The sequence below is a fragment of the Haemaphysalis longicornis genome, unplaced genomic scaffold, assembly GCF_048455015.1.
Source record: "Haemaphysalis longicornis isolate Haplotype H1 unplaced genomic scaffold, Haemaphysalis longicornis Haplotype H1 scaffold_12, whole genome shotgun sequence".
Taxonomy (NCBI): Eukaryota; Metazoa; Arthropoda; class Arachnida; order Ixodida; family Ixodidae; genus Haemaphysalis; species Haemaphysalis longicornis.
This window is the reverse complement of record NW_027526225.1, coordinates 91,273,091-91,295,581: the sequence shown is the minus strand read 5'-3', so window position 1 is coordinate 91,295,581 and position 22,491 is coordinate 91,273,091. Positions and strand designations below refer to the sequence as shown.

At 48.3% G+C, this 22,491-nt stretch overlaps 1 protein-coding gene across 2 annotated transcripts in view; it reads right to left on the bottom strand.

The window, feature by feature from the left end:
• Positions 1 to 15,929, bottom strand: part of LOC144163008 (A disintegrin and metalloproteinase with thrombospondin motifs adt-2-like) — a 31,279-nt gene extending 15,350 nt beyond the window's left edge. Inside the window, exons 1-5 of one of the 2 annotated variants that reach the window (XM_077693781.1) lie at positions 15,612 to 15,929; positions 13,588 to 13,994; positions 7,132 to 7,291; positions 2,375 to 2,455; positions 528 to 674 (exon numbers count right to left, since the gene is read on the bottom strand). In XM_077693781.1, the coding sequence (XP_077549907.1) occupies positions 528 to 674; positions 2,375 to 2,455; positions 7,132 to 7,291; positions 13,588 to 13,994; positions 15,612 to 15,734 (918 nt within the window). In that variant the 5' untranslated portion in view covers positions 15,735 to 15,929. The remainder of the gene's footprint in view (positions 1 to 527; positions 675 to 2,374; positions 2,456 to 7,131; positions 7,292 to 13,587; positions 13,995 to 15,611) is intronic. The other variant, XM_077693782.1, reaches the window with a different exon arrangement.
• Positions 15,930 to 22,491: the final 6,562 nt, after the last annotated feature.

Here is a 22,491-nt window from a genome sequence, read left to right as displayed (position 1 = left end):
CAGGCAGCGCGCGCCCATCTCCCCCCGTTGCCAAGGAAGACGAGGAGATTCCTGGCCAATCCCCCACGTGGGTATGTGCCATTTCCCCCCGTTGCCAAGGAAGACGAGGAGCGCGCGCACCCGCAGCTGTTGCTATGTGGACGGACGGCGGTCGCCGGAATTCAGGGTCGCTTATAAAGTGCATTCGCACTTAATATAGCCTCTTTTGGGCTACTAATACGCAAACAAAATTGGCGCAGCTTGAACTAGCGGTGCAACGCTGTAGAAACGGCGGAGCTGGGGGTCGATCTAGCTTCTTCCCCTTGGGATCCGCTGTCAGTGTGGGGGGCCGACCGGAACGGCCTCTTTGTACTGCTTTACTGACCCGTTGAATAAACTCACCCAAGCATCTTCTTCGAGAAAGAAACCATGTTAAGCTCGCACATTAACCAACAAAGTGGCAACATGGTCACAGCCAGCTTGTTCGTGTTTTACGTAACAGCGGCCGTACACACAGAGACGTATGTCGAGGCGCGCGGTCTCCTCACCTTGACAAGGTCGAGGCCCGACAGCATGATGGCGTGGTCCCAGCTGCCTACTCGCTGGCTGGAAGCGAGCTCTTTCCGACGACACTGCCACGAGCAGAAGTTGTCCAGGTAGACGTCGATGTCGCCGCGAGCAGTACTGGGACCACCCTGTGAAAAAGAAGAAAAAAAAACATTGCTTTTCACGCGGTTCTGTAGCGCAGTGGTTCTCAGACGGGGTCGCATGGGTTCGCATGGGTTCGCTCTTTATTGTTTGCGGTTCGGTTCTTTGAAAGTGTGACGATCAATTGCAAGCTCTTTCAGCGAAGCTTTTGGCGAAATTTTAGGGTTACAAAGCTGTCGCGCTTCTCTTAATTTTCATTAGGAAGGAATGGTGAAGATTTTTATCCTTTTTGAAAAACGTGGTCCGCATCGCAAAAGTGGCTTCTCCGCGTAGCATGCGTTTTAAAGTCGGCTATTTGCGCAGTATTTCAGCTGTGCGGGAAAGCCAGACGCACAGAAGGCAGACCCATAATATTTTTATGGGCGATATGAAGATTTTTTTGACGATATTTTTATGGGCTATATGAAATTTTTCGGCGATATGACATGGCTCAACATATTTCACCATGGGGTTCCTGTTCAATTTGTCTAGCCCAAATTGTATTTCCTGCGCGTTCACGGTTGAGAACCAGTGCTGCAGCGTATTGTTCGGAGCCCTGTCTGTCGTCACACAACGACAGCCTTTCCGGATAGCATGAAACGTGATCAAACTTCCCAGCGCATTAAAGTGTTTTCTCTCTCTCTTACACACAACCTACTCGGTGGGTAATGATGTTCCCCTCACTAAACTACCGATAAAAGTGACTTTGGTCGCATGACAAGGGGAGTACATGATTTCATTTTTCGCCAAGAACACGGCCCCCAAAAGAGATAGGCTGTAATTCTCTTTCCCTCCTCTTCTTCCTCCCACCTTTTAAGCCAACGTGGTTTCCTTTTAAATAAAACATTTAACTTTTGAGAAGTTGATTGTTTGATTGACTGACTGACTGACTGAATGATTGATTGATTGATTGACTAATTGATTGACTGATTGACTGACTGACTGACTGATTGATTGATTGACTGACTGACTGACTGACTGACTGAATGATTGATTGATTGACTAATTGATTGACTGATTGACTGACTGACTGACTAATTGATTGACTGACTGACTGACTGACTGACTGATTGATTGATTGATTGATTGATTGATTGATTGATTGATTGATTGATTGATTGATTGATTGATTGATTGATTGATTGATTGTAGTGCTTGATGCGCCGACGCAACTCAGGCGATGAGGCGCGCCGTAGTAGTGGCCCCGAATTTATTTTGACCACCTGGGCATCTTTCACGTGCGCCTAAATCTCGAACACACGGGCGTTTTTGCTTTTTTGCCTCCATCAGAAAAGCGGCCGCCGCGGCCGGGAATCGAACCCGCGACCTCGTGCACAGGAGTACAACGCCTTACCCACTGAGCCACCGCGGCGGGTACTTTTGAGATATACGGCGACAGCAATGTTTTTCGACGAACTAATGGAAATACGCATATACACAATAATGCGAATACACACTAAGTTCATACACACTAATGTTAATGCACACCATTGTAAGTACGCGTGAATAGAATTACCTTGACGGGACACTGAGGAGAGCTTTTCAAACTTTTACATGTGTCTGGATAGTGTTTATGACACTACTTAGCGGAAATCTATGACAAGTCTTTATTTGCAAAGTCCTGGAGGAGAGATAACGCGCCACGAGTTACCACCCCAATGACGTATTCCTGGCTACCCACTCGCGTGGTACACATACGTCAGCTCACCTTTGAGTCGACGAGCTCGAGGTTCACGATTTCCAGCTTGATCGGCCGGCCCAGAGACCTGTACTGCAACACCAGCTGGACCTGTCACCAGGGATCGGGGGTACGTGTTAGCTTAATTTCATTTGAGACTTGCCAACTGCCTGCGAGGTTATGCTGCTTGCCACTCACACACGACGCCCCCTCCCCCCCCAAACACACATACATAGAAGAAGAAAGGTGAAAAAATACACGTCTCTCTCCCTGACTCACTCTGAGAAAACACTAGTAGCCACGAATAGAACGAATAGAAGCACATACGGACACCTTCTGCGGATCAAGCGCCACTGAACGAGAAAGAGAGAAAGAATACACCTGTATCCGTCGAGTAGATGATGTTATGGGCCCCGCCCCGTGAAAGGCATCCGGGGCAAATACCAACACAGACAGTGCCAGAAATAGAGCACTGCACGGGCCTGATTTTAAGGTCCGGGCCCGGCCCGGGCCCGATTTATGAAGCCCGAACCTGACCCGGGCCCGTACCACCTACCCCCGGGCCCGGGCGTCCATAAGGGAGCCTCTTGCGGGCCCGAACCGTCGTCTCAAACCCGGGCTTGGCCCGGGCCTGGTCATTTATTGTTAAGCCTAGGGAGGGCCTGAGCGTGCGTGACCAGGCCCGGGCTAGACGCTGAAGAAAATTCGTTTATTATATTTGGCTAAGTGTCTTCGTAACGGGCAATCAGACGGAGCATCTGGTCTGTACAGCACGTCATGAACTGAAATGCAAAAAAAAATGAGGGGGGGGGGGGGGGGGTAAGAAGTGCACGTGCTTCAGCTTAGACCGTCTTCAGTTCACGTTGACTCGGCGTAATAATAGCTAGTATCCTTACATGAGAGACACAATCGCCTTTGATGGCCAGATTCTTGGCAACTTCACGTGGTTGTCTCGGCCACAAGTTAATATTGCTGAAATTTTTCGTTCCGCGTTTCAATCCACGAGTACGTACGTGCATTGAAATGTGTTACCTGCAGTGGTTGCTCAGCGGCGGTGTTTCCCTAGCACGCGAGTTGGATTCCCGGCCACGGGAGCCGCATTTAAATGGGAGCGACATCTAGAACGCACGCGTACATAGACATAGATGCAGAGCTCCAGGTTGACTGAATTAACCCCTTCCCCACTGGGGCATTCCTTGTAACCGTATCTTTCGTATGTTATACACCAAGAAATTAAATCTTTATGCAGTACGTGAAACGCCACTAAGATTACAGCATTAAGATTATCAGCCCTAATAAAACACGTTTTTAAAACAATGTGTGTAAGTGTCAACAAGAATTGCGTAAAAATAAACTCACAACATGATTGATTGATTGATTGATTGATTGATTGATTGTAGGGTTTAAAGCGGACGCAACGCAGGCGATGAGGCGCGCCGTAGTGGAGGGCTCCGGATTACTTTTGACCACCTGGGGATCTTTAGCGTGCTCCGAAATCTTGAACACACGGGCGTTTTTGCTTTCCGCCTCCATGAGATAAGCGGCCGGGAATCGAACCCGCGACCTCGTGCTCAGCAGCGCAACGCTTTAGTCACTGAGCCACCGCGGCAGGTAAACTCAGAACATACACTTGAATGCTCTTTTCTACACTTCACGTCGAAACTATTAACGGCCAGGCCCATGAATTCAAGTCCAAGCCCGGTCCGGGCCCACGGCGTCGAGCCCGAGCCCGACCCTGGCCCGTGGCATTGAGCCCGGGTCCGGCCCGGGCCCGCCGATAATCGACTTCGTGAAGCCCGAGCGTTACGGTCAGCCCGGGCCCGTGCAGTGCTCTAGCCAGAAATGCCACTGAGACTCGAACAATAAACACATGCTACAAGAATGCCCCTACACTCAGCGCAAGATATAAAAACTGCTAGCGCCCTGTAAAACACAACCGGAATATAATCAGGGTGCATTGACCACTGCCCCGTCTGGACAGCAAACTCTAGTTTTTAGGCTACTGGCGGACCAGATCAGAAGCGACCAGGAGTTCGTTGACGAAGTCCTGGACTAAAATGACTAATAACTCTGTCGTTACAGGTGTAATTAGTGACGTCAACACATAATCTCTCGCATTCAGTTCGTCGTCGCAGAGCAGCAGTACATTTGACTCATTTAGCCGGCAATTTCGCCTCCATCAGAAAAGCGGCCGCCGCGGCCGGGAAATGGAGATAAAATTATGCCGCCTTCTCTGAATCCCCGCATCAACGCGTTAACCTGCACTGCATGTGTACACGCAGCCATTCCGAGCTGCGAAGCCCCACAATGCTCATGAATGCGTGACCAAGCATATACATTGCTTGCGGCTGACGTAATTCATCTACATACAGCAAACACGTCGGTTGGTGTTGACGAATATAACCGAGCACGTGCACGGGTTACGAAAGCACTGGATGCCACGTAATCGCGGCGCGGCAATGCAGATTTAGCGCCGGTTCGTGGCAGCTGATGGCATGCGTGGTGGCATTTGGCGCGAGAAATTGTTGCGCACATTGCCCGACTGTGTGCCTTTTCGGCAATGCGCAGGCTGTGCGCGAAATGTCAGTGTATCTGCGCACTGTTGCGTTTTCAAAACAAAATGTGTTCGCGCACTAGCGTGGACAAACTACAAAATACAAAAAAATTTCGCGGCGTTATTTTAATAAACATGTTAACAGATAAATGCATAAATACTTTGGGTTTTCATTTTCACGTTGAATCGCCATCATGATGATGGTGATAGACATCATGTATACGCAAGTCGCAAGAACAAATCTTTGCCTGTATCCACGCATACATATACATAAAACAGCACTGGCACAAAAGCAGCAAAACGGACAGACAGCGCCGGCCAGAGCGGCCTTCTGCTGCCATAATGAACCCACATTAACCACGTAAAAAGGCAGAGCGATACAGAAAGTCAAAGGCAGACGCATAGCATGTAACTCTCGTACCTGCAACGTTTGCATCTGAAAACACGTGCACCGCCACCGCGGCAAAGGCCTGCTACGGACTGCTAGCTGAAACGTCCACGAACATGACGGATGGCTTCCCCGCCCGCCTAGAGCTGATGAGTCTCGTCAGTTAATTACCTTGTTTCATATTCTTGTTCCGCGTGCACACCACACGCTATTCGCGATGTTATGAGCGCTAAAACGGTAACACATATGCCACGCAGAGTGAATTTCGGTGAGTAGATTCTCATCTAACGCTGACCTATAATGATTAATAAACGTTTGTTGTCGGGTAAAGGTTGACGGTTGTACAAAGCTTCAAGGATGTCCCGTCAGATTGCTCCGTAGCAGCTTATTCGTCAAACAGACAAGTTAGGAGGCTTTGACGCTGAGAGCGATGCTACGTGAGGGTGATACGTAACAAGTGACTATTCGGTTAGAGATTATAGCTATCCCGTGTTGCTTCTACGCTTTACTAGTGGCTGTAGGTTATGCTAAGCCACAGTCGCTCTTTTGCAGCGGGAAGCGAAGCAGGCGTTTTACACCATCCGGCCGGTTGAAACAGCCCATGGTACAGAACAGCACGGCATCGAGTACTGCCTGAGGCTTAAAAATTCGCTCTCAACGTGTCATACAGCCACACTGCACTCCGAAAATTATGATTTATCGAAGAACGCGCGCACGCGGCAACACAGAGGCACCAAAATGTCAGCGCCCATGAGTCTTCTGGGGGTAAACAGATGTCACGTGACGCGGTTCGACCAATGGCCGCTGTCGGCGGCATACAACAATGAGAGAAAAGAGTACCGATACTCTGAAATTTGATCTATTGGTTCTAGAGAAACCTATTTTGAGACCATGTCTGAAACATACAGAAGATTGAATTAGGTTATAAATTATTACGTGCTGGGAGTACACTTTAAGCTGTGAGTGTAGGACGAGAACAAATTAATATATAAGATGTAACCCACGGAAAAAACACGTTATACCTTGTAGGGTAAAGTTGTTATAAGTCGTATAATAACATGAAAGTTGCTTACACGCTGCATGCAGAGGCTCTCACACTAGTTTATGTCATCTAAAATTGTTTGAAGGATAGCAAAATGACATCACACAGATTGTAAGAAGTGAAATGTTCGATCAGGAAGGGATAAACGCCGGCAAATATGAACATTTAATTTCATGTGTGTAAGGTTACAGCACATTAACGAATGTCTATCACCACGTTTTTTTTTAAGTAAAAAAAACAAGGAAAGCCGCTACTTGAAGTTTGAAGCTAAATATTGCGACATTTCTTGTTTGTTTGTTTCAGGCAAACATTTTTGTTTATGACCTTCGTTTGAATGAACAGTACGCGGAAGTTTTAAAATTTCTTTCCATTAAAAATGTTTACATTTCAAGTAAAAAAAAGCCGTAGAATAATTTTTGCCTATACTTATAAACTTTCTGGTCCCACACTTCATATACGCTTGCACAAAGAAAACACCGATGCCATAATAATAAAATAACACGGGAAAATAACCTTTACAGGCCACCGAACAAGTTTTTCTTGCTGTTGCAAATTCGCCGCACTATATGTAACTGAATTTTGAGAATAGCTGATTCAGAAAACGGACTGCTAAAAGGTTATAATTCGTCTCTGAATCGAAAGACTAGAGGATGCCATATGAAGGCGCATTGACCAAATTCGTGACGGTACCGCTGATGTCGTGTCTTGCATTGGGACCTCGTAACGGTAAAGTGTGGTACCAGTGAGCATGTTCCTGAATTCTTAAAGATCACCGCTGCATGCGATGTGAGTGCGTGCATTACCTGTTCCAAGATGGCTGTGAGGCGTGTCTGAAGTGCCTTCTCCGTGGGCATGGAGTTACTCAGCGCGGAGTCGACGAACACCGCCAGCTCGATGGCGCGTTCGGAGGACGCTGTGGCAGCAGCCTTGGTCTTGACAGCCCTGCGAGGGGCAGGATTTATTCTGTAAGAGAGGCGGAATATGCACTTGTGGCGAGGAGAGACATACACGGTTACAAAAAAAAACAACAATTAAAGCCCTTCCACTCAATGTGAAAGCTGTCGGAAGTGCAGAGCAGTGATTCGCCCTGATAGCCTCTAGCGCCGCTATCTGCTCACTGCTACCACCCAATGCAATTCAAATTTCCCGCCTTCGCAGTGCTCGCGCGCCCCCTGCCTGAAACTGCGCCAGCGGGAGTTCTGTTCTTTTTACGCTTGTTTTTCCTCCCGCACGGGCCGGCGTTGCAACTGCCACTTTTTTTTCGCTTACTATCGTAAAAACCAACCCAACGAGCGTTCCTAACTAAATGAACTCGTGCGCTGCCGCTTAATTACGCATATTTTGCCTCAAATGTACCTACAGCTTTATTTGCGCTAAACAACTAGGAGATGTAGGACAAAAAGCGCCAGCTGTTTACGAGTTTCGAACGCTTATGACTATATAAACCACTTGGGTTTCTAAGCCCCTGGGTTACGCTGCGACGACGGAACACCGTGTGGCTCTACTTGGGTCCAGCGAGCGAGCTACGACGACAAGGCGAGCGCCTAAATTGCTCTGCACTTAAACATGTGACTGTAAACCGCATTAGCAACACCCTCGACTTCCAACAACCGAGACGCGGGGTGAATTTTAGGGCAGAATACTTAACCCATGTCCTTAATCAGGTAACTGAAATATCCGCGGAGTATAATTAACATATTTGAGTGACATATGATAACCTACGAATACGCGTTTTATTCTGTAGACACCACTGCAGTACTGGAAGCTTTGAAGAACCAGGGGGTAGTGGAGACTTACAATGGACTCTTGGAGGACATACACGAGATATTCACGGGCACGTGAACGCTTCAGAATACTGGAAATTCCCTGGTCTGGATAGGAGTGGGACCACGAAACTAAGATTGCTTACAGACTGGCCATGGGAAAGGCATTCAGGAAGCCTATCTCAGGGACGGCAGGATTACGGGTAAATGGAGCATATCTGAGTCATTTGAAGTTTTCAGACGACATTGTCTCGTACAGTGGGCCTATAGAACACCTGCGAAAATTCTTCAGGGCCTGCATTCATGTAACTTGAGAAGGTGCATGAATATTACTATCGCGGACAGGTTGTCTCAGACAGCTGATGTCAGAAAGAAATCCGGCGTAGAGAGAGCGAGAGAGCGATCTTTAATGAAGCCTGGCGATGTTATCCGGGCCAAAAATGCCGAACTTGTTACACCAGATGACAACGCGATAAAGATGATGGGGATGGTGTTGAAGTTGATGAGCAAAGAGGCGTTGAGTTATTTACAGAGACTGGTAGACCTTTGTGTTGCAGGTACTCGATCAGGGCTTTTGCAGCCCGTTGGCTTTGGCTGGGGGTATTTGGAGAGCACGCTAGCTCTATCACTGTAAAGAAGGTACATACAACAATAGCGAATTGCAGGGGATGGCTTGACGGAGCACAAATTTGGTGCTGATTACTAACCAAGCAACCACTGGACGTCCATCGGCCGTCCCGCGTACGTCCATTCCGGCTTTAGCGGACGTCCGTTAGACATCCATTTTAGAGCTGATGAATATACCATATACGTCTATGGAACGTCCGGATTTCACACTTCCTCACGTTCATTCGGACGTCCGAAATTGGATGTATTGTGGACATTCAATAAAAATTTAAAGAATCACAAATGTTGTAATAACCAGAAGCATGTGTCCTACAACGAATACTACACCACACAACACCAACGCACTACCGGGCAGATAAGTATTCAAGAACACGGCAACCTTGCTTTACACGTCATGTTAGCGGTTCTCAATTCTTGTATACCCTCCTCCAAGGAAATCGTTGTAGTCAATGGGGTGGTCCAAAAATTTAAAAAATTAGGCTTAAATTTAGTAACACGCAGTTGCAATTACTAGTCAGGGTGTTGGTGTAGAATTGTTTTTTTTGAAAAGCAGAATAGCTTTTTTTTTTCATTTTTGCTTTTGTATTCAATTCACGCCATTACTTGATGCTTTGGGGTAACTTTATATGTTCACGGGCGGATGTCCTTCGGACAAACGAAAATGTATATCCTTTGTACATCCGTCGCTGGATATCCACAGCGCGGCCACAAATCCACATCCAAACATGGGCAGTGGACGTACAGCGGCCGTCCAAACTTGCCATTAGATGTTCGGCTGTTTTTCGGAAGTTCTACGTACGTCCGTGGTTGCTTGGGTAAGCGCCATGAAGGACAACTTGGGCTAGCCCAGTGATCAATGGAACGAAGGGTGATAGGAGCAACGCTTAGGGATATGAGGCAGGCATATCCCACATTAGAGAAGAAACTCGAGTGAAAGTAATCGTGGCTCAAACTAAGAGGAAGAAATAAATTAGGGCTGGCTATGCAATGCGGAGAACCGATGGACCATCCGGGGAACAGAGCTGCTGCCGAGAGGCAGGAGTAGAGAATTACCTCTAGAGGAAAATGAAGGGTACCCGCCGCGGTGGCTCAGTGGCTAAGGCGTTGCGCTGCTGAGCACGAGGTCGCGGGTTCGATTCCCGGCCGCGGCGGCCGCTTTTCTGATGGAGGCGAAAAGCAAAAACGCCCGTGTGCTTGAGATTTCGGCGCACGTTAAAGATCCCCAGGTGGCCAAATTAATCCGGAGCCCTCCACTACGGCGCGCCTCATCGCCTGCGTTGCGTCGGCGCGTAAAACACCACAATCAATCAATCAATCAATCAAAATGAAGGGTCTCTTTTTTTTGCCTGCTCAGAGCAGCTCTGAGCAGCTCCAAGCAGCACAAAACTGCTCCCGCCATAGACGCTCTATAGGCACATAAAATACGGAGATGCTTGGAGCTGCTCAGAGCTGCTCTGAGCAGACAAAAGAAGAGACTATGAAATGAGGGAATCGGAAGCAAGCGATAGACTAGGCCATCACAAGACAGGAATGGTTGGAGAGAATTGGGACAGGTTTTCTTCCAGCAGTGGACACCAACCAAGAAATCAAGATGGAGGCTACAAGACCTTGGCTGCTCCAGTGCCATTTAAATTCAAGCGCTCAGCATATTATGACGTAAGATCCTTCTTGCAGGAATCTAGTAGCACCGCGTTATAAGGTCAATACCTTCGTCCGCAGCAAGCTTTTGGACGTACAGCTATGCAATCGATAATTAACCATCAAAAGTAAACCTGGCAGGACAGTAAGTGCGATATTTAACTAAGGAACGAAACTTTGCAGAACGCTCAGCAACTTTCGGGCAATCAGTCACGAATGTAGAGGGATATTCAAAGCTGTTGTGCATGAATTTGAAAGTCACACAAATGTATAAAAATATATTAGCAGACTATTAAACCTAGACTCAATTGGGGATAAATTAGTTGTACCTTGCACAGGACCGGTATAATTGGAGATCTATGGGAGAGACCTTTGCCCTGCAGTGGGCGTAGATAGTCTAATCATGATGACGATGATGATGATGATGATGAAACCTAGACTGTGCGACATACACGGGAAGGTGTCGACATGCAGCTATGCGATTGCAGTCATTTACCAAAGATGCATCCGAAGGTTGGCGCTTTAAAATGACGCGCAAAGCGTGTGCCGTGTGTGCATATGTACCAGACATATGCAACCTCCAGGCGTACCAGTGAGGTATTTGACGTTGCCGTTCAAATAAATCCTACCTGTTTGCGTGCGGGCAGCAACGGCATGTATGTATTCTTGGCAGTTATATTTTTGGTTGCGTTGAAATCCGCAAGTTGCATGTTTTTTTGTTTTTTTTCATCTGCTTCCGACGCCTTAAAACAGGTCCCAAAACTAGCACACAAGACCTGCAATTATAATTTGTATTTAATGACTGTATGCGCGAAAACTCGTACTCAGAATTTCCACCGAGTCTTAAAACTGGAAACCCCTGTAAAGAGACCTTTTTTTCGGCAATTTTGAATAAGTGACCTTCACCTGTTCGTCCTTCAGGGAGTCTCTCGTCACGGTCATGAACCAACCGATCCCTTCTTACGCTCTTCTACTCAGGGGTCTTACTCAATGGCTTACGTCATGGGTATAAAGCCTCTCAGTTGGCTGAAAACGTCACCAGGGTCCAGGGTCTGCTGCCTGCCGTTTAGGGAGCAGGTCTATTATTTACAAACAACCGGACAAAAATTAAGCTGTCTTTCTCTCTGCACGTCCACCACGTCCATTTTTAAAGGTGCTGATTGTATTTTTTAATTTTTTGTCAGTGCGTTTTTCTTACAATGTTTAGCATCTGTCGTGAAATAAACGGCTTATCTTGGTATCGTGATGGAATGCCATACATCAATAGCGACTGTTAAGGTGATCTGCGCCAACTTAAGCGTATGCGTTGCTCCGTGAACCACAACATTCCTTTTCAAAGTACATTCAGTTGCACTGCCTGTAAAATCGTGGCTGTAAGAACGTGGTATTTTAGTAGCGCCGTGGTACCAATGTTACGATAAACGCTAACGCTAAAACGAAACTATAAAATAACGGTAATTTGCAAATTTGCAGACTTTTCACGCACTATCACATTGTAATTGCCTAAAACATTACTAAGAAAATCTAACTCCATCCTGTGCACTTGTCTCGGTTATAGTTGTTTCTTATTGATAATGACTGCGAATCAAAACCACACCAAAAGCCCCCCCCCCCCCCAAAAAAAAATAAATTGAGAAACCCCCAAGTATACCCTCAACCCGTAAACCCCTTAGATGGCCACTGCCTATTTTTCAAAAAGAAATGTAAGTAAATAATAACAAAAGAGAAAGATGCGGGCAAGAAAAACGTTTAGTGCTATTATACCAAAGGAAGTTACGGACTTCGTAGTAAACATTCAGAAACGCCCGTGTGCTCGAGATTTCAGAGCCCGTGTTAAAGATCCCCAGGTGACCGAGATGAATCCGGAGCCTTCAGCTTCGGCGCGCCTCATCACCTGTGTAGCGTCGGCGTGTTAAACCTCATAATCAATCAGATCAGCAAGCATTCAGCAAGTTTACAACAATGCGCAACAGATGTGTGAAACCAAGCTTCATTTAAAAACATTGAAAGTCGTTTCGCGAACATGAATGCGGGTGATAGCGTTCGAGCGGGGAGCGCCGCTTGATATGATTATCTTATCTCTTTGTTCTTCTCCAGTTAAGCCACCACTTAATAAAAACGAACGCAAGTCAATCCTGGCGTCGTTTACGCTGTTTTTACCTCGATGAGCGCGACGCTGAGCATCGCTGTCATTCTAAATACTTGGCCCGACACTCTCTGAAACTATTTCGAGAATATAAATGCGATAGAGACGATGCGCTGCACAAATACGAGGAGATAAAGCCACGTTAGTCGGAGCCCGGCTATCTATACTCTAACGTCCTCTCCACATTGTCGTCTTCTGCGCATCCCGTATACAGCTGCTGCTCAAGCCTCCGTCACATAAAACAGCCGCTGTGCGAAGCATGCATGGCCACTGGTCAACGGCGTAGTTAGCAGAACGCTTGCAGACGACGCGCTTGGAGCGCTGTAGCAACGCTATTTCTTCTTTCCCGTGAAGAATTTTTTCGCTCTGTGACCTTTATCGACGTTCACGCCGACAGACACGCTTTTACACGGTGGGCCACCCAGCGCTCCCGCGAAAAAATCTGACTTATTGCGCCGTGTAATGCGTTAGCATTAAGGCAGCCCTGTTAAATGCAGGCCAATGACGATAACGATACCTTGGCATACGAGGGAACAGTCATTTTTTTTTTTCTTGTAACTTAACATAAGTTGGCAGCGCACCAGAATGATACTGTGAGAGAGCGTCTGGACCTATCCCGGTCAGCCCAGGTCTCTTTAGTGAAACTTTTTGGCTCGTGGACATCTTCGGGGATGGCATGTCCCGCTACAATGGTGCTGTTAACAGGTGTTTCGGACTGCAGACTCGACATTACACTGTAAATACACAGTTGACGAATGAGTGAGTGAGTGAGTGAGTGAGTGAGTGAGTGAGTGAGTGAGTGAGTGAGTGAGTGAGTGAGTGAGTGAGTGAGTGAGTGAGTGAGTGAGTGAGTGAGTGAGTGAGTAGGTGGGAGAGTGAGTGAGTCAGGGAGTGATTGAGTGAGAGAGTGAGTAGGTGGGAGAGTGAGTGAGTGAGTAGGAGAGTGGGTAGGTGGGAGAGTCTGTGAGTAGGTAGGAGAGTGAGCAGATGGGAAATTGAGTGAGTGAGTAAGTGGGAGAGTGAGTAGGTAGGAGAGTGTGTGAGTAGGTGGGAGAGTGAGTAAGTGAGTGAGTGAGCGACATTACCTGCGTCTTCTCGTGGACAGCTTGCTCCACGAAGTCAAATACTTCGACCTAGGTGTCTCTCGGCGGACCACGTGTCTGACTCCACTCTCACTTCCGGCGGTTTCGTCGGCACTGTCCTGAGAGGGCGCCACGACGAATGCTTCTCCGCCTGCTGTGATTATCAGCGCGTGGACCCCAGGGTCACCAGGACACGCGGTCACAACGGCCCTGCCCGTAGTCCTGACACCGGGCTCGTAGACATAGCCCTCGTAGGTGCAGTTCCCCACAGTGGCAGCGCCGCCCGGGAAGAGTTCCATGTCCGAACGCTTGCGCCGCAGCGGCACGTGCAGGGTGCGCTCTCCGGCCACCACCGACAGCATGTCTGGTTGGAAGTACACCCGCAGCGGCTCCTCCAGTGGACTCTGGACCTGGGAACGTAGAATCAGGGTCGATTTCTCTTCCTAACAGTCAACGAGTATAGGTACAGCAAGGGAGTTCGTTACCGCTTATTACACGTTCACCAAACCTGTGGAGCAGCGCGAGCAAATAAACATCTGAGGTGTTAAAGCATGCCGCAGTGTAATGTAAGAATTGCAAAATACGAATGTATCATTCAAACTTCGGTTAGCTCTTCCTAACGCGGGTTTGGGATGCCGTGCTCGTTGTATCCTAACTTTTCCGACGAACATTACGAGCTAGTTGAGGCCCGTCCGGCTTAACTTTAACACATACACCGTATCGGTATAGGCATCTTCTATACATATCCCTTCATTTATTTCTCCGCCATCTTCATCTCTCTCGTCCTCTATCCACACTCTTTCCTCCACTTTCCCTTCCCACACACAGAATAGCTGGTGAGATATACTACCGTCAGGCCGACCTTTGTGTGTTTATTTCATTTCAATAAAATTCCTCTCTCTCTCTTACGAGCTGAAAAAGATCCCGGTCCATCTCCACTAACGTGAAACCTGGGGAGGGGCGAAGCATGCAGTGTATAAGTGTATCCTTGGCGCCTTGGAGTTTTTGCCAACGGAGATGAAACCGTTGCGGGTAGGGGTACACGCATTTGCTGTAAAACTCTCTTGTCTTTGGAGCACGAAGCTCTCTAGCGCTATAAACGAGTGTCCCGGTGTTCTTTTAGTACGCGTTACATTCTAGCGCGAGGCGTAAACGAGTTTGCCGGTGTTTTAGTACCGTGGCTACATGAGACGACGATTACGACGACTACAGGAGACGCCAACAGCCCCAGCCCCCAAGGAACTTCTTCGCCCCTAAAGTATAAGCCCTGGTCTCTCGCGTAGTAGACTCGCCCTAGCGAGAACTGCGGGCCCAGTGAAGTGAGTACTCGCATGTGTAAAAGAATAGCTCAAGGTGATGCGGAATGACCCATGCGGGGTGAGTAAATGCATCAGAGTCTGGAATGTAACGTGCATTATGGACGTTTTGCGGAGCAGACACGCGATGACTTTGGATGATTGCAGTAACAACAATGCAAACCGGCAAATCCAAGTCATTCCGTCCTTAAACTAAATCTAAGGACAGTCGGCAGCTGGATGTGATATTATCTATAACGAAGCTCTCAGTTATAAATAACCCGTCAGAAAGCAAAACCTTCAGTTGTCGTCCGTAAAGAAGTGCGTGACACAAATATTAGGCCATTGCAGCTGTCTCTGAAACCTTCAGTCGTCTATCTTTCCCTCTTGCCTAACGTTACGCGTCGAACGGAACGTTTAAAGGCAGCATAAACAGCGCAATGGGCGAGACAAGAAAGGACACCAGGACGACGCGCTGTCCTGTTGTTCTTCCTTGTCCCGTCCATTGCTCTGTTTCTGCTGTCTTTAAAAATGTACCAACCAGCCCAAATTTCTACCTTGTTGAAGATAAGTTTCCTTAACGAGAGAAGCACTGGTACAAGGACACCAGGAGTGGATGAGGACATTACTTCACAGTTACCTTGATAACTGAGACCCACTTATCTTTATTTCTTCGTTAGTATGACGACCACAGCAAAAGAGGTCCCATCAGTATAGAGACGACGATCTCACCTTAAGAACCCCGCACGAGCCGAACGGCAGGGCCAGGGAAGCCCCGACGGCCAGCAACGCGAACATGCTCCACGGCACCGCGGCGACAACTGCCCGTGCTGCGTGTTTGTCGCGGGCGGCCATCCTTTTTCGAATGGAGCTCGCGGGTCCTTGGTCCACTGAACGGGTGCCTGCTCAGGCGTGACGGTCCCTTCCGGACACGACCTCGCGCTTGCGCCGCCAGAGAAGCGTCCTAAACCCGCACGCAGCAGTACACTATGGGAGGCTCTCGGTCGGAAGCAGACCTGCTCTCCTGTCGAGCCGGCGGCGGCGCTGATGTAGCCTTGGCCCTGACTCTCGTCGCGGGACGCTCTATATACCCGGCGGATCCCTCGTGACTCACGGAAACACGTGGGAGGCATGCTCAGCGTGAGCACGACGTCAACTCGCACTGTGCGCCCACGTGGAGTTGCCACTCACTCGCTGTCGTCGCCTCCGGTCTCCAGGGGTTGCACGTCCACTGCATATCTCCCTGTTGAGTTGTCGAAACAACGCTCAACAACCTCTGGCTTTACGTGCACTAGCTGTCTTTGTTTCCGCTCGGATGGGTACGCTCTGTTGCAACAGAAGCCTGTTTGGTCGTCAGCAAGATTCCCGGGGATGTTGACGTAACGCTGCAGGAACGGACTGCGGACGTCAAGCTGGATATTAATTGAATTGCGTTTCAGGCACATCTGGGTCTTTCATTTTTATGTATCTTGGTCTGTTAACCAACGAAGACCATCCATTTGGAGTTCACAAGGGCGGTGGAACTGATCCCTCGCGTGTACGTCACAGCTGGAGCATTACATGTTTATGCCAGCACCAGAAAGATGCTTGTTTAAAGCTGATACGGCCGAACCTCGTTATGTCGAAGTAGTATCGGGACAGCAAATTAGTTCGTTATATCCGATATTCGTTGTAACAGTACATGTAAAGATCGGCTCTAAGTAATAGGCAACCCAGCTCGCGCAAATAAATGCATTTTTAAGGCTTCGAACTCACTATAAACAAGGTAAACCTTACCTTTCTCCTTGTTGCATTTCAAGCTCAATAAAGCGGAACCTGATAACGTGAAATTACTACGGAATAAACTTCAATTGACAAAACAGTCCTGAGTTCTTATTTATTTGAGGAAGGATGTGATCCTCGTCTGGTGGCTGCTCACAGCACTGAGCAGGATGGAGTTTTCCACAGTGTCGACGAACAAAAGGGCCTTTGTACTTCTTCAGTCTCGGAAGACGGCGTTTTTTCCAAGTATCTTCTCAGCCTCCTGGTCAATTATTTCTTCGTTACATCCAAAACCACGCGCGGCCCTCGTGGTTTCACTTTCATTCTAAAAGAATAAGTGTCTTTGAAATAAAGCGCGACCAAACAAAGTTGTCAAAATAAACACCGTACACAGCAGGCACGTCCCAAAAGGGAGGAGCGTCGCGCCGGTTCTCGCGGCCTTGCATGCGTAATCTTGCGAACGGAAATTAAACTTTGCAGTTAGATATCTCGGAGTACGGATGCGCTAGAAGAATTCTGCCAAATGAAACTGCGTGGAAACACGATTGCGTCTGACTTTTCAATACAAACATGCCTGCTTACTGCAGACGCTAAAAAGTTTATAATTCAATTCTAGTTAATTAGGCCACCGACATAAATAGTTACCGCCTCATTATGTGTCCCCCTGGGTGAATAACCTTAATTTAAAGGTGGTGTTCACGTAGATCTAAGCGCCTGATTATTAAAAAAACATGTAGACTTAACTTTGATCACCCTGTATAGTTGTCGGCTTTATGGGGAGGAGACCATTGATCCTTTCCCGCTGTCTTGCCGACGGTTTCCACTGCGAAGACGATCCCCTTTGCCAAGTGGGTCCTTCCTTGTCGGTGCCTAATTTGTCACCGTTTAGGTAATCGGGCTTGGTTTCTGCCACTAGTATGTCTGCTGCGCTCTTCACTGTTTCATTTCCGAAACCGGTTGTTTAACGTGTCAGTAACACGCATTTACATTTTAATTCACCTTCATATTCTAAATATGTTCGCTATACAGTCAAACCCGACTATAACGAACCCGGATAGAGCAAATTATGCTAGGAGGAGGAGGAGCAGTGCAACTTTTATTGTTTCGAAAAGTCTTGCGGATGGAGCCCTCAGTCCAGGGCGCCATTGGAGCAACCCGCCGTCTTCGCCCGTTCGATCAGCTGCAGCTGTCTGCTGGAGCAAGAGATAGCGAGTTCTCTCTCCCACTGCTGTCGGGAGGGGTTTGGGAGGGTGTCAATGTGGGGGTTAACTTGGCATTCTCATACCATGTGGTAAAGCGTGGCAGGGACGCCGCAGTGTCTGCACAGGGGATCGTAGAGGGTGGGGTGTATAACGTGCAGCCTCGTAGGGTGAGGGTACGGGTTCGTCTGGAGTTGACGAAGAGCAGACTGTTGGGGCCTGGTTAGTTGCTCAGAAACTGGAGGGTATCGCATTCGGCAAAGCCGGTAATGCTGTGTGATGTCCTTGTACGTGAGAAGGGGGTATACTGTCCTTTCCTCTTCTTCTAACGGTGCTCGGCTGACCAAATCTCGAGCGAAGGCGTGCGCCGCCTGGTCTCCCCAGAGAGAAGAGTGGGTTGGAGTCCAGATTATTCTTATGTTTCTCCGAGATGGAAAAGGATGATGCCAAGAGCAATCTAGGAAATTCTTCCTGCCGCATAATTTCTCTATGCCGCTTGGCAGTCCGTGATGATGGTGGACGCTCGGGTTTGGGCGATTGCGAGGGTGATTGCCGTCTCTTCTGCTTGATGCGTTGTTGCCATCCGTAATGTTAAGCTACTGAGGAGGGAGGGGGGTGTGGCGGTTACATCAGCTTTTACTTTATACCGGGCATAGTCCGCGGTGTCAGTGTATATTACCTCCTCGGATTTTCCGTATTGACGTTGAAGAGCTTCTGCCCTAGCCGCTCTTCGTGCTTGATGGTGTTCGGGATGCATGTTCCTCGGCAAGGGGTGAAGTTTCAGTCTTGTCCTGATTTCTAGAGGGACTATGGCCGCGTCTTCCGTCTCCGTGAGAGCGTTAAGCTTTAAAGAGGTCAGAACTGATCGACCGGTGTTCGTGAGGCCGAGCCGGACTTGCTGCGCCGTGAGATGGGCTTCTACAATTTCTTCTATGGTGTTGTGTATCCCTAGTGCTGCAAGATGTTCGGTGGACGTTGTCCGTGGGAGGGCCAAGGCTTGTTTGTAAGCTTTCCTAATAAGCGTGTTGAGCTTTTGTTTGATGCTTGGAGGATGGTGTAGGGGGTTACGTATGCGAGGCGTGAAATTATAAATGCTTGAACGAGCTTTATCGTATCTTGTTCTTTCATGCCATACTTTTGAGTCGATACTCTGCGGATCATTCTCGTTATCTGAGCTGTGGATGAGTCCAGTTTTTGAAGTAGGCGGGTGTTCTTGCAGCTCTTCTTGATAAGTCATGAATTGTGATGTGATCGGTGGGTTCTATGCGTATACCGTCCATCATTATGTAGAACGAGGTAGCTGGGTCATGACGACGTTTTTGCACAAGTAGGAGTTCGGATTTTTGGGGAGGGCAGGCGAGTCCGCATTCTTTCGCGTACGTGTATACAGCATCTGCAGCCTGTTGCAATCTCTCCTGCATTTCCCCTTCCGACCCTTTGGCTATCCATATTGTGATGTCGTCTGCACAAAGACCATGTTTTATGTCTGGAATGCTTCCAAGTTTTGGGGGAAGGTTTATCATTGCGATGTTGAACAGCACCGGAGATAATACAGTGGCTTGCGGCGTGCCTCTGCTTCCATATTTGTGGGGGTCGGACTGCAGGTCACCTACTTTCAGGATCGCCTGTCTGGTTGTTAAAAAATCTCTAACGTAGCCGTATGGACGTTCTCCGCAGTCTAAGGAGGCGAGATTTCTGAGTATGGCTGTGTGGGCTACATTATCAAATGCTCCCTTTAGATCGAGTGCGAGAATTGCCTTGGGTGCATTTTTGCTGGCGATCTCAAAAATTTCTTTTTTTAATTGTAGTAGTATGTCCTGCGTCGATAGCTTTGGCCGGAATCCAAACATTGTGTGTGGTATGCGATCGGTGTCCTCGAGGTAGTTCTGAAGTCTCTGTAGAACGACGTGCTCCATGAGTTTCCCAACGCAAGATGTTAAAGAAATTGGGCGTAGGTTCTCTATACATGGTGTTTTCCCCGGTTTTGGCAAGAGCCTCACTTCTGCCTCTTTCCATTCTTTGGGAAGCTTGCTGCCGGTCCGACACTCGTTCATATAGTTAGTGAGGAGCTCTATAGAAGTGTCGTCGAGGTTTATCAGTGTTTTATTGGTGATCTTGTCTTTGCCGGGAGTGGTGTTTTTGTGCGGAGTTTGAGGAGTGCTGCGCGTACCTCTGCCGTAATGATGGGCTTGTCTAGTTCCAAGTTCAGGGATCCTGTGTAATCACGGAGCTAATCCTGTTGTACTTCAGGGAGGTATCTGTCCCTAAGCGCAGTGATGAGTGACTGCTCGCTACCTTGAAATTTATGCATTATTGTTTGCATTGTCTTGCAAGTTTCAGATTTACTTCGGGCAGGATCTATGAGGTAGCGAAGGAGGTTCCACGTTTCGGAGGTACTAAGTCTGCCACTGAGGCCATCGCACATGTCGACCCAGTTTTGGTGGCATAACTTTGCTGCATGTGTTGCTGCCTCAGTGATGATTTGCGCAATACGTCGTCTGAGCTTTTTGTTATGACGTTGGCGTTTCCACCTCCGCATGAAGCTATTTCTCGCCTCCCATAAGTGTGCGAGATGGTTGTCAATTGCTGGCGTTTCGATGCTTCTCTGAATATTCTTGGTGTAGGTGTTGACTTAAGCGGCTAGCGTTTGTGCCCATTGTTCAATGTCCTTGATTTCTTCTTGCTGCGCCTGGCTTCTGGCCTTTCTGAAGATATTCCAGTAGGTTAATTTGACTGCGCCTAAATTTCTCCTATATTGAGGTCCCGGAAGCACAGTTTCTATAATCATATGATCACTTCCGAGATTATCCTCCCTGTTATGCCATGTGGCTCTCGGAGCGTTGGCTGCCAGCGTAAGATCGGGTCATGTGTCCCTCACCGTGCTCGTGCCGATTCTGGTCGGTAGGGGGTGTTCTGTGAGCAGAATAAGTTGCTCGTCATCCATGATGGTCAAGAGTGCGCGGCCCCTCTTTGTTTGGTATGTGTATCCCCAGGCGGTGTGTGCCGCATTGAAATCACCGGTGACTATGAAAGGGTTTTCTGCTGCGATACGCTTAGCCTGACGAATGATATCCTCCAATCTAATTTCGTGGTTTTTAGGGCGACAATATACGTTGAGGACAAATGTGCTCTTTTTCTTCGTCTTCTGAGGAATTAATTCTACGGGAATGTTATCATGGTTATGAGTGGTTAGTTGATGCTGTATGGCCGTGATGTCCTTTTTAATGAGCGTACACACGTCTCTCCCGTTCTGCGTGGTGATAGCTAAGCAGCCGGGCAGTTTAGCGATTGAGGTCGTTTCCTGGATGGCTACGACATCTGGAGGATCAGAGAGGAGGGAAACGTACTGTTGGAGATCGCCTCTTTTATTTTTAAAGCTGAGGCTATTCCACTGCCAAATAGTTAGTTTCGGTTGCTGCTTGGTTTTAGAAGGAGTCGTCAGCGGCTTAGTTTTAGAGTGAGTCGTCATATCCGGTGTTTTTGGTGTCCGCAGGTGTCGCGTCGTTCGTTTCTGGTCTGCTGTACTGCTTTTCTCTTCAAGCAAAGCGATTTGTGGGTGTTTGCTGTTGTCGTTCCAATCGTTCTACCCGGGCGACCAGATTTTGACTTCGCTCCGCCAGTTGGGTCAACTGACTGCTGATTTGTTTCATTTGGGAATCTCGCACCGTTTCGTGTATTTCTGTCAAGCAATTCTGCAAATCTTCTTTCGTTATGAAGTTATTTTGTTTTCCGATATCCAGGGGCTGGGATGTCTCTACCTTGCGTTTCTTTTCACTGGCTGGTTGTAGAGGTGTGAGGGGCTGTTGCTGTTCTGCGTGTGGTTTCATTGTTTCGAGCACAACCGTTTGTTCTTGTTGGGAAGCCGATTGCTGCGGAGATTGTTTTATTATTAAAGTTTTGAGGCTTTGAATTTCTGCTCTGAGTGTTTGTAGCTCACGCTGTAGTTTCTCGCATTCGTTACACCGGGGTTTAGCATTGGCGGGGGGAGCAGTGGGAGAGAGAATTGACGCCCAGCTCGCCTGGTGTTGCTGTGTCACCACTTCGTCCTTGGGCGGTGGTGGCAAGTTTCTAGTCCGGGATCTCGACCTTGAGCGGCTCTTCCCACCTCGGGTCGATGATTCCGAACGGCTGCTGCCTGGGGGTCTCCTGGTCGTACTCCAAGATCTTCGGGTGGTGTCGAGTTGTTTCCGTTCTCGGCGCCTTTGACGTGCGAGATACGGCTCTTTAAACGTCGAACAGCAGCCCTTGGTAGCCGTGAGATGATCTCCTTGACAAAGTTCACACTTGGGGTTGCACAAATGATTCGGTTGCGGGTCCCGCAATCCACACTTTTCGCACGTTTTTACGTCCGGTGTGCGGCAAACGTCTGAGCGATGTTCTCGTTGGTAGCACTTGTAACAGTAAGGTGTTGTCTTCTTATATAGGTAGCATCGTGTCTCTGCGCCTCTGTAGTAAACGTAGAAGGGGACCTTTGGGCCGAGGATAGTGACGACTACGGAGCTCGACTGTCCTGGGCGCCGGCATGCTGCGAATTCGTAGCCTGGCATCCGAAGGTTGTCCAAAATTTCTTCTGAAGTGTGGTGGCCTGGGATGCCGTGAATGACCCCCTTACTTGAGGCGTGTGGGAAGAGGCCGTAATGATTGACGCGGTA